Raw genomic sequence first — 15,131 nt, 5'->3', positions numbered from 1 at the left:
CTTCGTTTTTAATCACAATATCCTGTTTATCGTTTCAATATTCTTTGAAATTATTGAGAAAACGAGAAACGAAAAAAAAAAAAAAAAAAACAATATATGTTGAATTTTTACAAAAACTTTGGAAAATTGTTACAGATATACCAGGATCTGTAATCAGTTTGAAAATTCTTTCCAGATATTGTTGAAAAAAAAGGTGCGATAAAACTACCTTCGCGATTTGTGAAATCAAAATTGTAAAAAACTTGAAAGAAATTTATTTTGAAAGATGTGAGAACGACGTGCTTCGCGCGTTAAAATATTTCCAAGCTTGCGGATAAGTCCGAGGCTTTCAAATAAACGTAATCGGCTTAATGCTAGCGCGATGAATTATACTCGCGCGGATAAAAATGGCGAAAATGAAGAGAAAGGGTACAGAAATAAAAGGTGGCGAGTCGGAAAAATTGCCCGAACGACGAACTCGACTTGGCACGAAGAGGAGGAGGAGGAGAAACCAACTAGCTTGATTTATCGAATCTAATTCCATCAACAAACGGTGGTTACGCATTAATTCGGGCTATAAAACAAACCCATTATAAATTATTACATGCCTATATCACATACGTCGCTGTGATATTTCCGATCGGATGTAAATCTTCGGCCCACGATGTATACGAAAAATTCCAAAACTTTCCAGTCACGCTTGCCAAACTTTACCGTCAATGTGTCGCAAGTGCAGAAAATTTACAAGCCCGTTGTCATCGTTTACAAAAAACATTTTTTTTATTTTTTTTCCTCAATTCTCCTACAAAAATTTTCAGTCAATTGATCAATAACGACTGTTGGGAATAGCTGACATGGGCAAGAAAGTCAATTTCAGAAGTGAAAAGCACCCGCAATCAATGTATATATATATATATGTATATATATATATATATATAACAATATTACTCAAAGATGGCGATTCGCAAGTCTGAAAATATTTTGGGCAAAAATTTTTTCAAGCTCTCATTAATATTTACAACTTTGTGCTTGCGGTTACGTCGAAATTATATCGTTCGTGGCAAACAACAAAAACCTAAGAAAAAAAAAAACGAGATAAGGCGAAGCGAAAATACAACTTTGGGATAAAGTTTCGCGATATTTTGTTGCCGGTAAAATCCGTTTAATTTTACATCCGTATGGTCGCTGTTTTTTACGACGCGCTTCTGATTTAGGTACATGTGTAAAACGTAAGAGCCGAAAGTCACTGCGTGACTGCGGAAACCCGAGAGTAATTTCCGGTCCAATTCATCATTCGATTGTCCCGTGATATAGAAAATCGAGGACAGACTTACTCAGCTTTTTACGCCCCCCCCCCCCCCCCCCCCCCCCCCCTTAGGACTGTCGTAAACGGTCCTGTCGCCAAAAAATTGTAGTCAGAAAATAAAAGAATCGAGATAAAATAGAGAAACGAAAGGCGAATAATTTTTTGGGAGATGGATGGTCTGATCGATGCATGTTTTTCTCTCTCGCGATATTATTGCGGGTTAATTAGGGAGAGAAATAATATAGCGCAAAGAAAAGCTCGTGGTTGGTAGTTTTTGTACAGGAAGAAGGAAATAAAAGAAACAAAAATCACTGTTCTGCAACAAAATCCTACTTCAAACAAAAATATGATCGAAATGAAAGTATAGAACTGCCGAATCTAGATAAGCTTTTCATATTATGCTATCACGTATATATTACGTGATATGATTTTTTTTTTTTTTTTTTATTGCTCAAAACTTAGGATTTCCCACTTTTAGGATATTTTTTTAAAGAAAATGACAACGCTTAAATCAATTCAAGTTCAAGGGCTTTATTATTTATAGTTTTAGGAAGATTTTAAAAAAATTTTAGTTTAAAATTGACGACAACATCGCGTCATGACGGATACAAGTAGCAAACGATATGCGCTATTCCGCCATTTTGTCATTAATTTCAATGAAAATTTTTGAAAATGTTCCTCTAACTATGAATAGTAAAGTCCTCCAACTAGAATTGCTTTAAGCGTTTTCAATATCTTAAAAAAAAAAAATTTCCTAAAAATGACAAATTGTAATTTTTGAACAATAAAAAGAAATCATATTACGTTATATATACGTGATGACGTAAAATGGGAATCTGATCTAGATTCGGCACTTCTATACCTTTAATTCTATTGTATATTTGTTTTAAGGAAGATTTCGTTGCAGAACAGTGTATTTTTGGTCGATAAGTTTGAACAATTTTTACCAGATTCGCTTTGATTTGACGTTTGGAGAAGAAGTGACTCGACTTTTGCGAGAGATTTTAAAACCAGTGTCGAAGACAGAGTAAAGTGCAGGAGCTGTATGGTATACTTGGAGTTTTTCGCCGAGCAAAGTGGTGGAGTTCGAGAAGAGAGAAGTGCGAACGTTATTCGCGAACAAACAGCAATTAGTCACGAGTGAGTGAGAGTGAGGGAGAGAAAGGAGAGAGAGAGAGGAGAAAAGAAGCACTCTGGAGCTTGTCCAGTTCTCATTTTACTTCAAGATCGTCAGCATTAATGTGCGGAATAAAAAACTACACACTAATAGCGAATCTGTGATCCATATACGAAATTGTACAGTCCAAGCTGAAAAATTTTCCCAGCAAAAACGACGGTCGAAAATTGCCTGTCACGTCAATCGGCTCGAATTTTATTGAAACAGATGAATTTCAACTGAAATAACTTGATGGTTCATAATTTTTGTGCAAGTATTGTTTTTTAAAGGAAATAATTTGTAAAACTTGTTTATTTTTTATATGAATTTCATACGAGTGATATCAGAGTGATTTTTTTTCTCGGCAATTTAATTAATCACATGATGAATATTGCGTACAAAACTACAACAGTTTTTAATCAATGAATTTATACTCAAAATTGACAAACTTATGTTTTTAATAAACTTTCATTTTGAACAGTTTATAGATCATTCATTAGCTAACAATTTTAGCTAATCTCGATCATAATTGATCAAACAAGACGGAATGATGACTTGATCTTTCTAAAATCATCGTTAGAACCGAACATCCTTCACTTCAATTTTCGACACGTCATTTTTGACAATTTTTATGGTAACGATGACTTTCTCAACGTCTTATTGTCTCGACTTTGTATAAAGATCGAGGATAATTTTTTCATACTTTTCTTTCAGCGTAATTTCTACCATATTTTTAAATCAATAAATGTTCGACAGGTTCTCAAATTTCCAAAAATTACTCCGCCACTTCCGTCTTTGTCCATTACCCTAAAAACTTGACCATTGAATCACGAAATCTTGAACCACAAACTTTGATCCTGGAACTATATTGCGGAAGAAAGTCTAAAACGTGTTCTGATTATCCTTGTTTCAGGATGGCTTGGGGCGATGTCAACAGGGGTGGCGCTGCTGGTGTCGCCGGTGACGATAGCCTTTTGCCGGAGGAAAAGCACCAGGGTAACAGCAGTGCTCGGAGGTTTGGTGACAGCTTTGGGCTGCCTCTTCACCTCGTTTGCCTCGCAGTTTCATCAGCTCTTCTTCAGCTACGGAACGGTGGTCGGTGAGTGAAATTTTCTACGAGGTTGGAAAGAACATAGGAGTAAAAAAATGAAAGACCTTAAAGAATTTTTCAAGAAAGTCCCCGCAGAATCCTTATAAAAATTGACTGGATTTTCAGTATTTTATAGTACAAAGACAGAGTCCCAAAAATCAATAGTTTTTTATACACGGGCTTGGAAAGAAAGGTGTCCAGATTTTTTTTCCAGTTATATTTCTTCACTCCAAGTCACCCTGAAGCTTCGTTAATTGTCAAAATCGCGCAATCCATAGGTATCAAAAAATCTGGGTTTTTTGGGAATTGTGTCCATAAAAACTTTTTGGATAGAGAAGATATGTAACACAACATACTGAAAATCCAACCAATTCCCATATGGATTCTCCGGAGTTCTCTACAGCAGCTTTTCTCACGGTTGAAGATCGTTTGGCGCATAATTCCAAACAGAGAGTGAGAGAGAGAGAGAGAGAGAGAGATTTGTGCGAACGGCGTAAACGCCACACTTTACCCGAGTCTAAATCATTCCCCATTTCGGCCGCACCTCCACCCTAATCTTCCATTTGTCTTCCGAGCCTAGGCACTTTGGCCAATTAGCTGGGAGATTCCTCGACACGAAACCACGCGTCCTATCGGAGTATCGGACCTGCAGAACCCTCGGGATGGCCGTCAACCAAGCCTCGGTTGATCTGCAGCCCTCTCCTCGTCCTGCACTCGACTGATAAATCAATCAAGATCCGCGAAGTTTTTCATCTCCTCCACTCCCGCCTTCTCCTATCTTCCATTCTTCTCATTTTTCTGTTTCTTTTATCCTTTCTTATTCAGAGGATCAGATAAATTATGAACGTTCCGACGAGTGACTCGCGCTTCGTTCCCTTTTCACGTACCTCCATAATAGGAATGAATATCCCTTTTCTTGTCCCGTTTCACTTCCATACCATTCGAGGGCAATAAATGAAAGTGCGGGATCCTTTACTCACATCATCAGGACTCGTTGGATTGAAAGCGTCGAAAATTTTGTACCAACTTTGTACACAGAGATGAAAACACAACTCAAACAATTATGCCTTGAATCGCTATTACAGTCCAGTACCGAGTCGACTGCATAAAAAATCTCAGCTTGGATTTCCAAACACCATAGCAATGATTGGCATGTCCAGTCGAAGAAGTCAATCTTCAACCCGACAGTCGTTTTTTGCAATGTCACGAATCCAAGAGCCACATCGAAGTGCCCCAAAGCAGAATATTCGCTGACGAGGCTGCAAAGTCTATTGCCGTGGTTTAATCAAGTTCACAGTAGTTCAAGCGCCTAGAAACTGGCAATAACTCAACGACGGTGTTCCACGTTCGGCACACTAATAACCAGCTAATTCGTGTCTGAGCCCCATCACCACGGCTATCGAGCTAATGGCTATCGTCCCGAGTACGGTCAACACGGCATCAACACCATCGTGATGTCGTGGGAGTCTAGAGGAAGGAAGGGATACGCCTGCAGTGCAATGGTTATGGTGATAAGTGAAACGCTGGTTGTTCCACCGGTTGGTGGTCCTCTCCTCTTAACCAGTCGTGGTACCAAGCGATAGATATCGGGGCGGAACCTATTCTTACACGGAGATTCTGACGCAGGATGAGAATCGAATGATCTTTGAACCGCGTTCTTTTTCATGGAAATTGCTCGCCCATCAATCCTTTTCCTGCCAAGCCAGTCATCCACCTCCGATCCAGTCTGACTCGAGGAAGGCCGGTCAATCTCATGTCCCCGATATTTCGAGTATGGAGATGCGGTCACTGTGCCGGAAAACACTGCTAAACTCTGGGGAATGTGAAATTTAGAATGATTGAGATCCAGGACGGTTATTTGGTCGAATGGATTCAGATTTAAGGGTCATAATCTAATGATTCCTTTTTTTTAAGCTTAGAGCTCGATTGCACTGCTTCATACTACCTCACACAAGTTTTGTGACATTCAATTCAGGTGATCGGACGGAATCCTTAACCTTTGGTTAGTGAACCATCGGAAGACTTGACCATTTGCATTCATGACGTTGATATTTGGAAAGTAGTCCATTTGGACTTATGATAATTAGGAAACTTGATCATGTAAAGTTCCGTCCATTCAGGGTTCGGATCATTTCGAGTTGTAACCATTAGGTAGCTTGATCATTTGATGTTTTGACCATTCGGAAACTCGATCATACGGAGTATTCATGATTCCAGAATTCCAATTAGCTAGAAGTTGAAATATTCAGTAATTTCAACAACTAACGATATTCGAACATCCAGGATCTGGACCATTCAAAATCTTGATCTACACTTAATTTTCTTGGAATTCGAAGGTCAGGTTGGTGCTTAGCGATCTCCAAAACGTATTTCGCTAGCTGTTTCTCACTTTGCACGACCGATTGCGGTTGGACTGGGTAGAGTAAAGAGGATATACAAGGTGGAGGTGTGGTTAACAGTGTGTTTTGTTCCAGGCATAGGTGTGGGAATGACGAGAGACTGCAGCACGCTGATGGTGGCTCAGTATTTCAAGAGAAGAAGAGAATTCGTCGAGATATTCATTGTGTCTGGAAGCGGTCTCGGTATAGCTGTCATGTCAGCCTTCATTAAAGGAGCTATCAGGTACGATCGTGGCCCGAGGTGTGCCTACCTTTTACGGCCTGAGCGGAAAAAGAAGGAGAGAAAAAAAGAACCCTCGCGACAAAACCCGCAGCCTCTTGTGTCTCAAGCGTGTATCAAAATATTTCCACTGCGATCTGCGATCTCGAACGCGCGGTTTCCCCCTTTGAAGACATCCCAGGACGAGTGCATCTTTCTCCGGGCAAAATCTAACCCCGCTTGTGTGTTTTATACATAGTATAAGATGCTATCCAGAGTCTAGAAGTAATGGCGATTATAAAAACCCCATTTTCCCCGAAAGCGGTAGAAAAATCACAAAAACAACCCTCGCACTCGAGGGTTACGACTATAAGCTACGTAACCGGATATAGACGATAAGAAATCAAGTTAATTTCTGTCATTAACGTCAAAAGGAGCTTCGAATTGCTACCTTCCAGCTGAGTAACGACTCCACCCGACGAGACTTATTGGCCTCAGTACGTCTGTTACAGAGATTTTTCATGATAACAATGTGTAAAAAGAGGCTCAAAGTTTCTCTGACTTATTCGTGAAATGGAACACTTTACGAGATCTCTGTTTTCCCTTTCATGGTTTGCCAATGTTTGAAAAGAAAATAGACAAACGATTAATATCATCAGTCACCGAATGATTACTTATTATCCAAACTTTATCTCTTCACTAACGATTGTTCTTCAAACTGTTTGAGAATCTCTCTGAACCGTTCCAATTTCGTTTGAAACTGAGGAAGGATCCAGAGTTTTAGTTCAGCTCTTCTTAAGGTGCTTATAAAGACCCGTTGTACACCTCGAAAACGCGGGGATGCAAAACTCCTGTACCGCTCAAGCGATCAGAGTGAAACTTGGGCAGTTAATGCCTTATTTTGGCAAAAGGTGGAGCGTCTTTCTACTTTTTCAAAATTTTGAAAAAAATTTTACAGATTGGTTACCACCCACAGAAATTGGCCAAATTTTCACAGTTGCACTGAATGGATCGAACTATCCGGTATGATGCCTCTCGGCGGTGATGAAACACACATTTTGAGCCCAGTCCCATGAGATTCGATAGTGAAATGACGAAATGGCAGCTGATCTGGTTTTCGATTACGAAGAACACCGAAATCTCATTTTGGCGGCATTTGTTACCGACATTACGCGCATGCCGGTAATGTATGCGTGTAATGTCGGTAAAAAATTACCGACAAATGTCACCAAAATGAGATTTCGGTGTTCTTTGTAATCGAAAACTAGATCAGCTGCCATTTCGTCACTTTACTATCAAATCTTATGGGACTGGGCTCAAAATGTGTGTTTTATCACCGCCGAGTGGCATCATACCGGATAGTTCGATCCATTCAGTGCAACTGTAAAAATTTGGCCACAATTTCTGTGGGTGGTAACCAATCTGTAAAATTTTTATCTAAATTTCAAAAAAGTAAAAAGTCGCTTCACTTTTTGCCAAAATAAGGCATTAATTGCCCAAGTTTCACTCTGATCGCTTGAGTGGTATAGGAGATTTGCATCCCCGCGTTTTCGAGGTGTACAACGAGTCTTATAAGCACCTTAACATCCATCGTTCGTTACTCCCTTGGTACAAATTCTTCGATTCTTCTTACAGCAAAATCGGGTGGCGACTGGGACTTCAGGCTGTGACAGGTGTCGTCTTCCTGACCTTTATACTGGGCACCTTTTACCGGAGTGCGTCCCTCTATCACCCCCAGAGGCGGGCGATCCTCCACCTGAAGAACCAGAAGCGCAAAATCAAGGACAAGAACAAGGTCGATGACCGGCCGCCCTTCTTCGACTTCAGCACCCTGAAGAGCAAGACTGTCAGAATACTTCTAGTGTCCACCGGAATTTCCGCCTTCGGCATCAACACCCCGATATTTTACTTGGTAGGACTTCGTTTTATTTCACTACTTTGTGAGCAGTAATTCAGATACATCCAGTCGATTGCGATAAATTATACGGTTCGAAATGATGACTGGAAGTATTTTGGAAGTGCATCATAATGCGTGCACTGTGTATGGTGAGTATAGATCATTCCAACGGATCTAAGACTCCGCCTATCGGTTCTCGACCGGGCACAGTAATCAGGATATTGGAGGTCCCATCAGGTTCATTTATGAATTCATGAAATTATACTGCACCTAATTGAAACCTCACAAATTATTTCATGGATTTATGGAACCGAGACACTCACTCTTGAGTGATGAAAAATTTTCGGAAAAAATTTTCGGAGTTGGTGAAACAGAAGAACCCGTTCAAAAACCTTTAGTAACGTAAGTTGCGTCAATGATGGTCAATACTAACGAGACAACATCTTTACTGTGCAGAAAAAATCAATCTTTGCAAATTCAACGAGCACAGATATCGTCAATTTGGGGAAAGGTCTTATAATTAGAATGTTGATAATTATTAAACTCATTTATCTCATGGAATCTAAAAATAAAAAAAAATAAAAAAGGACCCCACCATAGTGTCTTCTGTGAACGAATGGGTGAAAAATAAATTCGTGTAGTCAATTCTACGTCCAACGTTGATTACCAGTTCTCTATTTCGGTTCGGCAGGCGCACCAGGCTGAGGAAGAAGGCCTTGGGGACACGGTGGTGCTGCTTCAGACTTACCTGGGCTTGGCGTGGACGCTGGGATGCGTGGCCTTTGGCCTTCTAGTCGTTCATCACAGCGTCGAGTGCAGAATCGCCAGACAGTACCTGACCCAGGCGGCGGTTTTTATGTGTGGCCTGTGCATCCTCGCCTTGACGGCCGTCCACGGAAACTATCATGGCTACGTTATGTTCACGTGGATATACGGTAACTCCATTCTTCGCTACTAATGAAACGAGCTGGCGATCTAACGAGCCACGTCACTCAAAATCGAATCTCCGTCCAAACACCCGAATCTCGTTTTTTTCCTTCCAGGAATCTTTTGCGGCGGTTATCACTACAGTCTCAAAATGTACACTTACGAAAGGGTTAGGGCGAGGAACTTCGCCAGGACTTGGGGCTTCGTACAGTGCTCTCAAGCCATTCCCATCGCCATCGGCGTTCCTATATCCGGTGAGACTGGTCTCATGGTTTTAAGGGGGGGTAGAGCGTGAACGGTCCAAAATCCTATTATAATACCTATTTTGAGAAGTTTTTTTTAGAGTAATTTGAGTTTCAGGGCTTTATTATTCACAGTTTCAAGATCATTTTAGAATTTTTTCGTCAAAATTTATAATAAAATGGCGATACGGCCATTAAAAAACCTTTTCGGGTTCGAACTTACAGCCCGAATGTTGACAAAAAAAACTTTCATTTTTCGACCAAAGGATCGTTGAAAAAATTTTGAGATTGAAATTTAAAAATCTAGCCTTGAGCTCGAATGAATAAACAAGTTTTGAATATTGTGTCAAAGATTCAAGTCGATCGGACAAAAATTGACCGATGAATCTGCGCCACTGGATTTAAAACGTGATCGTTCGATACTTATATACGCTACATCGCCATTTTGTTATTAATTTCAATGAAAAAATTCTAAAATGTTCTTGAAACTACAATTACTAAAGCCCACAAACTCAAATTGTTCCAAGTGTTTTCATTGTCTTTAAAAAAAAATTTAGAAAAAAAATACCTATGATTTTAGACAGTTCAAGTTGTACCCCCCCCCCCCCCCCCCCCCTCCCCCCCTAAAGAGACTAATTAGTTAGAGAATATCTATCGACTTAATATATTCGTGATAAATATATTTATACATACATTGATTCACAACTCACCAACATTCTTAAGAAGCTCAGTACATAGCGTGGAAATTAATTATCGTAATGATTCGGGTACCGTTTTTTTATTTTTTATTTTTTTTGTTTTTTTATTATTTCTCGAGTACCATCCATTCCGGTGGTTGCAAAAAATGGTTGATTTATGCTTGCGGTTTTCGAAGATTAGAAGTCAGTTTTTATGTAATCCATTACATCAGAAGCAAAAGCCGAGCGACATCAGTTGCCTTCTCATTTGTCGCGATTAGTTCTGCAGACTTTCGTTGTATACAATAATTTCAATATCCTTCTCTCGCTCGCTTCGTCATGAGCATGTAATCAAAGCCGTCAAAGAATCACGTCGACAACGAAAACGCTGTAACGAATCTTCTTCAGGTGTTTCTGCGTCACTGGATTTAATCGTGTAACTGAAATTTCCTCGTAACTTTTTAAGTCACCGTAACTTAGCACGTGAGAAGAACGAAGCGTGTCTACTGCTTCTAGATATACGTACAAACGTGATCGATGTAAATTTGAATTGTGAATCTTGGCCAAGAGTGAATGAATGGCAAACGGCCGAAAGCGATCAATCGGCTAATGCTGATACATCGACGTCTTGGTGCCGTTTCGACGTTACGTGTAGGTGATAAAAATGCTGATTAATGATTCCTCCAGGGTACATAAACGTCGGCTGCGGGGGAAAGGCCGGGTACTACTTCAGCTCGACCTGCGTCCTCGTCGGCAGCTTCACCCTCTTCTTTATCGACCTACACAGGCGGAGTTTGTCCAGGCATAAGCACACCAGGGCCAACGGCACCCGGCACCTTTGCGTTGCCGACAATTGTCCCCAGAGGAAGAGGCTCTCGTTTAGTCAGGAACCTGAGAACGAAGGCGTCGCTGCCGGCGCTGCTGCCGCTGCCCTCATGCTCGGTGCTGAACTCGCTCCTGTCCCAGGTTAGTTTTACTTTCGATCTTACCCCTTGACTGCCGATGACACACATGTGGGCAGAAAAAAGTCGTGCCACGTTTGGCCCATGACAATCATGTGGGCATTTGAAAGAAAAAATATGTTTCTACCACATCGGTTTGGCTGTAATTTGGTAAATCATCGTTTGTGGGGAAAAATTCAAAATGGCGGATCCAATGTGGTGGACGCAGATTTTAAAAATAGTTTGATTCCGACGAAATTGAATACCTTGCAGCTTTTGAGGTCGCTGAATCTGTATCTGAAATCGGATTTTCAAAATTCAGAATGGCGGATCCAATATGGTGGAAGAAAATTTGAAAAGTAGTTGGAATTCGACAAAAATTTGGATCTCCCGATGGTTGAGGTTAAAAAAAATTCTCGAAGATAAAAACGAAAAGTCGTAATCACCAATTTTTTTTTTATTATTGTTGCAAACGCTTAGAAGATTACTAAAACGTATAAAAAAATTTAAACTGAGCAAGTTATACAGTGAGGATGTTGATTTTCTAAAGTCAGACTGATAAGAATAACAATAATAATTTTTGGTGGCTACCCTCTTATTCTACCACAGTAGAGCATGTTTTTCAATTTTCATCCAACACTTACGATCTCTTAGTTTTTAGTATATAAATTTATACCCGAGCTGAAGAAAAGTGGAAAAAAATCATTTTTGTCAGATACAACCTTATGGAATTAGTCGGCATAAGTTTTTATGGTTGAGTCAATAGCAGCAAATCGTATCTGCCCGTACATACGAGTTTTTGCTCTTAAGTAAACTGGCATTCAATTTCAACGTTTCTGACTGTATTTTCATGTTTCAAACCTAGATACGAACAAAACAAATACACGCCCGTTTACCTTTTTCAACAGCAAAAAGTTGTAAGACGACGCTTACGACCTTACGCTATTAGACACGCGATATCTCAATAAGCGATCGTTCAATTCGATTTTGCTTTATTTCACGTACAAGTATGCAATTCGAACTTTGCTCACATATTTTTCTACTGAAATCAATTTCCAAAGAGCATTATTATTGACGAAAATATCATACATTTCGAACGTGTTTTGGCGTGTTTTGGCAACACCTACGATTTCTCAAAAACGGACAAAAAAACTTCAAAAATTTTAAAACATTTTTAGGAAATACTTTTTATTTTTTTTATTTCGGATATTGTCGATTCTTTTCTATTCAACCGATGTTTTTTTCAGTTTCGGAAATCCTGATTAGTGGTAAAGTGTTTCTAAAAATCTATTCTGTGAGAAAAAGTTGGCTCTTGAATAAATTCTAGATTGCAAAAATAAGATAAAATCTACGAATAAACACAGCTTGAGGTTCTGAGAGTATTAAAAAGTAGATCGACTGTCGAATTTTGAAGACACAATTGTTACCAGCCTAGAAAAATATTTGTAAAAATCTTAATGTCTCCTGTGCAATAAAACCTATGAAAAAAAAGTTCTTCAAATCAGCACAACTTGCAATAATAATAAAGTTTTTCTACCGAAATCGTTGAATTTTCAAATTCTTAAATCAATCCATCTCAAAGTAGGTACAACGTCTATTTTCAAAATACAGAACCATTTTCGACTTAAATCATTTGTTGCTCGACGTTGCAGGGGAAGTGCCGAATACGATGGCGGGAGAGAAGCCGGAACTAACGTGCATATCGGAAGAAGGAATAGCCGACATGGATTTGCCGGACAATTTGCTGGACGACCTTGACTACATCGGAGACTGCATAACGTCGTGTAACAAGGTGGAGAACTACCTGATGCTGTCCGAATTCGAGAACAACCTGATTGCGGAAATGCCCATAATCCTGGACCGGAAGGGGCGAAGATGGTCGCTGGCAAGGTCGAAGGGTCCGGTGCCCGGAAGTCAGGGTGGAGCCAGCCAAGGAGCAACGGAAGAGGAGGAAGTCAAACCGAAATGGCGACTGATGACGGCTCCGCCGAACAATCGCGTAATAACTGTGATCGACGAGGCCAGCACGTAATGCCCGTCGATTATTTAGGTTGCTAATGAATATATAGTATATATGGGGTATTCCACGCCAACTCGACCATATAATTTTGGGTTAAAAGATTTAAAAATTCCAAATTTGGTGATAAAAAAATAGAAAAAAAATTTGGGCCTACGTTTTGATTAATGGAGGGTGTTTTTATCATTCGCTGGATTTTTAAGCATTTTTTTTTGATTTTTGAAAATGGGTATTCGCAATCGACTTCAAATATTTGTAAAAAATAAACGGTTTAGCAAAAAAATTTGAAAAAAATTCAGGTCACGTTTTTTACCGATTATAATGTTAGAAAAAAACATGAAATGATTTGGAGATGGTTGTGGTTCAACACTGGTCAAGTTGGCGTGGAATACCCCATATATATGGGAAGGTGGGGCACGACGGCCACCCTAAGCCGGTTATTACTTTTTGTTGCGTCTTGACCATGAAATTAATTTTTTTTTTTTCTCTTTTGAACAAATTTACCGAAATTTTTAGGACGCAACTAGAAACCCTCTAGGAACCAGCTAAAAAAATTTTTTCTGATGACAATTTTTTTTTTTTAAGGTCCATTTTTCCCAGGAAATGGTAATTGACCCGAAGTAGCCTAAGCGGATAAATAATTTAAATTTACAACGAGAAAAAAATGAAAAAAATTCTTTGACACAATTTTTTTGGGTCTCGTTGGCCTAAAAATAAGTGAATATATGAAATTCTCCAAAATTTGGAAGAAAACAAAAAAAAAATTGTTTTGGCCAAATTTTTTAGGGGGGTCGTTGTGCCACACCCCCCTCCCCTACATTAAACACGTTTCGATAAATAATTTATCTTTGTAACAATAACCCCGCGCTATGTATATACATATTCGTATAATAGGAATAGTTTATTTATTATTCTGCGTTAGAATTATAATTTATTCATTCTTTAAACGCTTATACTATGTATGGGGGCGTCCAACTCATTTCGACCCACGTACAATCCTTGACCTCTCGGCTTTGGCCGGCAATTTTTTATACGATTCTTCTCACGTTGAGAAGCACTAATTTTTTTTACATTTTTTCTACACGGTTCGAATTTTCTACAATTTTTCAAAATCATATTATTGATCGAAATGATTCAAAGATCTGAATAAATTCTGAAAAATCATGTGTCAGATATGAAAATTTTGTAAGTTTAGAGCCGAAGTGGAGAAATTTTTCTTTATTACTGTTTTCAAACTTTTTCCGAAAAAAAATAAAATTTAAATCGTAAAATGGTTCCGTAAAATCTCAAAAAAATTTCAAATATCCGGTGCGACGTATGAAAATGTTTCAGCAATGATATATGGTAAAATGACTCCCGCTTCTAACTTTCTGAACATATTTTCACCAGAAAAAGTTTGAAAACAGTAAGAAGGAAAAATCTCTCCACTGCGGTTCTGAGTTTAAAAATTTTCATATCTGACACACGATTTTTCAGAATTCATTCACATTTTTAAATTGTTTCGATCAATAAGATGGTTTTGAAAAAATTGTAGAAAATTGGAACCGTGTCGAAAAAATTAAAAAAAAAAAATTACCGCTTTTTAAATAAGGAACAACCGTATAAAAAATTTCGGGTCAAATCCGAGAGGTCAAGCAGTGTACGTAGGTCAAAGTGAGCTGGACTGCCTCGTATATATATATGTAATACCAATCATCTTGGATCATCGATACTGCAATTATCATCCAATTTATTAAATTAATAATATAAATTTAGATAGATAGTCAATGTCAAAATTTGAAGAAAAAAAACGGAACGTTAAATTTTTTTTTTTTTTTTCCTCGATACAGTTTACGTAGACATGATAATACGATACACGTCCATAAATTATATACACCGATCCCCGGGGATTGAATAATAGAGGAACAAAGAAGAAAAAGGAAAAATCTATTCAACAAAATACAATTGAAAATACAAAAAGAATAAATAGAACGGTATATATATATATAAATTCGCGTAAACGAAAATTACATAATAATAACGAAGAATTATATTATACGAAGATTTAGGCGATTTAGTAGTTAAAAAATATATGTAATGAGAATAACGTCGTAGTTGAGTAAAGATTTATTAACTATAATATATATATATATATACATAAATACGCACCGTGAGGATGACCAATTATACAGATTGTCGAAAAATTCTAACGACCTATCGACAAAGGTATACGAAAAAGCTCTCCATCACGTTTCAAGAGACTGGGATAGAAAAAAAAAAATTAACAAAATTTAACAACAACAATAAACAAAAAAAAAAAAA

At 38.5% G+C, this 15,131-nt stretch overlaps 1 protein-coding gene across 2 annotated transcripts in view; it reads left to right on the top strand.

Moving 5' to 3' along the window:
* The window catches only part of LOC124414814 (monocarboxylate transporter 10-like), a 116,837-nt gene extending 103,975 nt beyond the window's left edge, over positions 1-12,862 (top strand). For both annotated transcript variants that reach the window (XM_046895893.1, XM_046895894.1), the window contains 7 exons: positions 3,355-3,540; positions 6,006-6,153; positions 7,765-8,041; positions 8,718-8,961; positions 9,070-9,207; positions 10,560-10,838; positions 12,466-12,862. In XM_046895893.1, the coding sequence (XP_046751849.1) occupies positions 3,355-3,540; positions 6,006-6,153; positions 7,765-8,041; positions 8,718-8,961; positions 9,070-9,207; positions 10,560-10,838; positions 12,466-12,845 (1,652 nt within the window). In that variant the 3' untranslated portion in view covers positions 12,846-12,862. The remainder of the gene's footprint in view (positions 1-3,354; positions 3,541-6,005; positions 6,154-7,764; positions 8,042-8,717; positions 8,962-9,069; positions 9,208-10,559; positions 10,839-12,465) is intronic.
* The last annotated feature ends 2,269 nt before the right edge of the window (positions 12,863-15,131 follow it).

The sequence above is a fragment of the Diprion similis genome, chromosome 14 (assembly GCF_021155765.1).
Source record: "Diprion similis isolate iyDipSimi1 chromosome 14, iyDipSimi1.1, whole genome shotgun sequence".
Classification (NCBI taxonomy): domain Eukaryota; kingdom Metazoa; phylum Arthropoda; class Insecta; order Hymenoptera; family Diprionidae; genus Diprion; species Diprion similis.
This window is presented reverse-complemented; position numbering and strand designations above follow the sequence as displayed.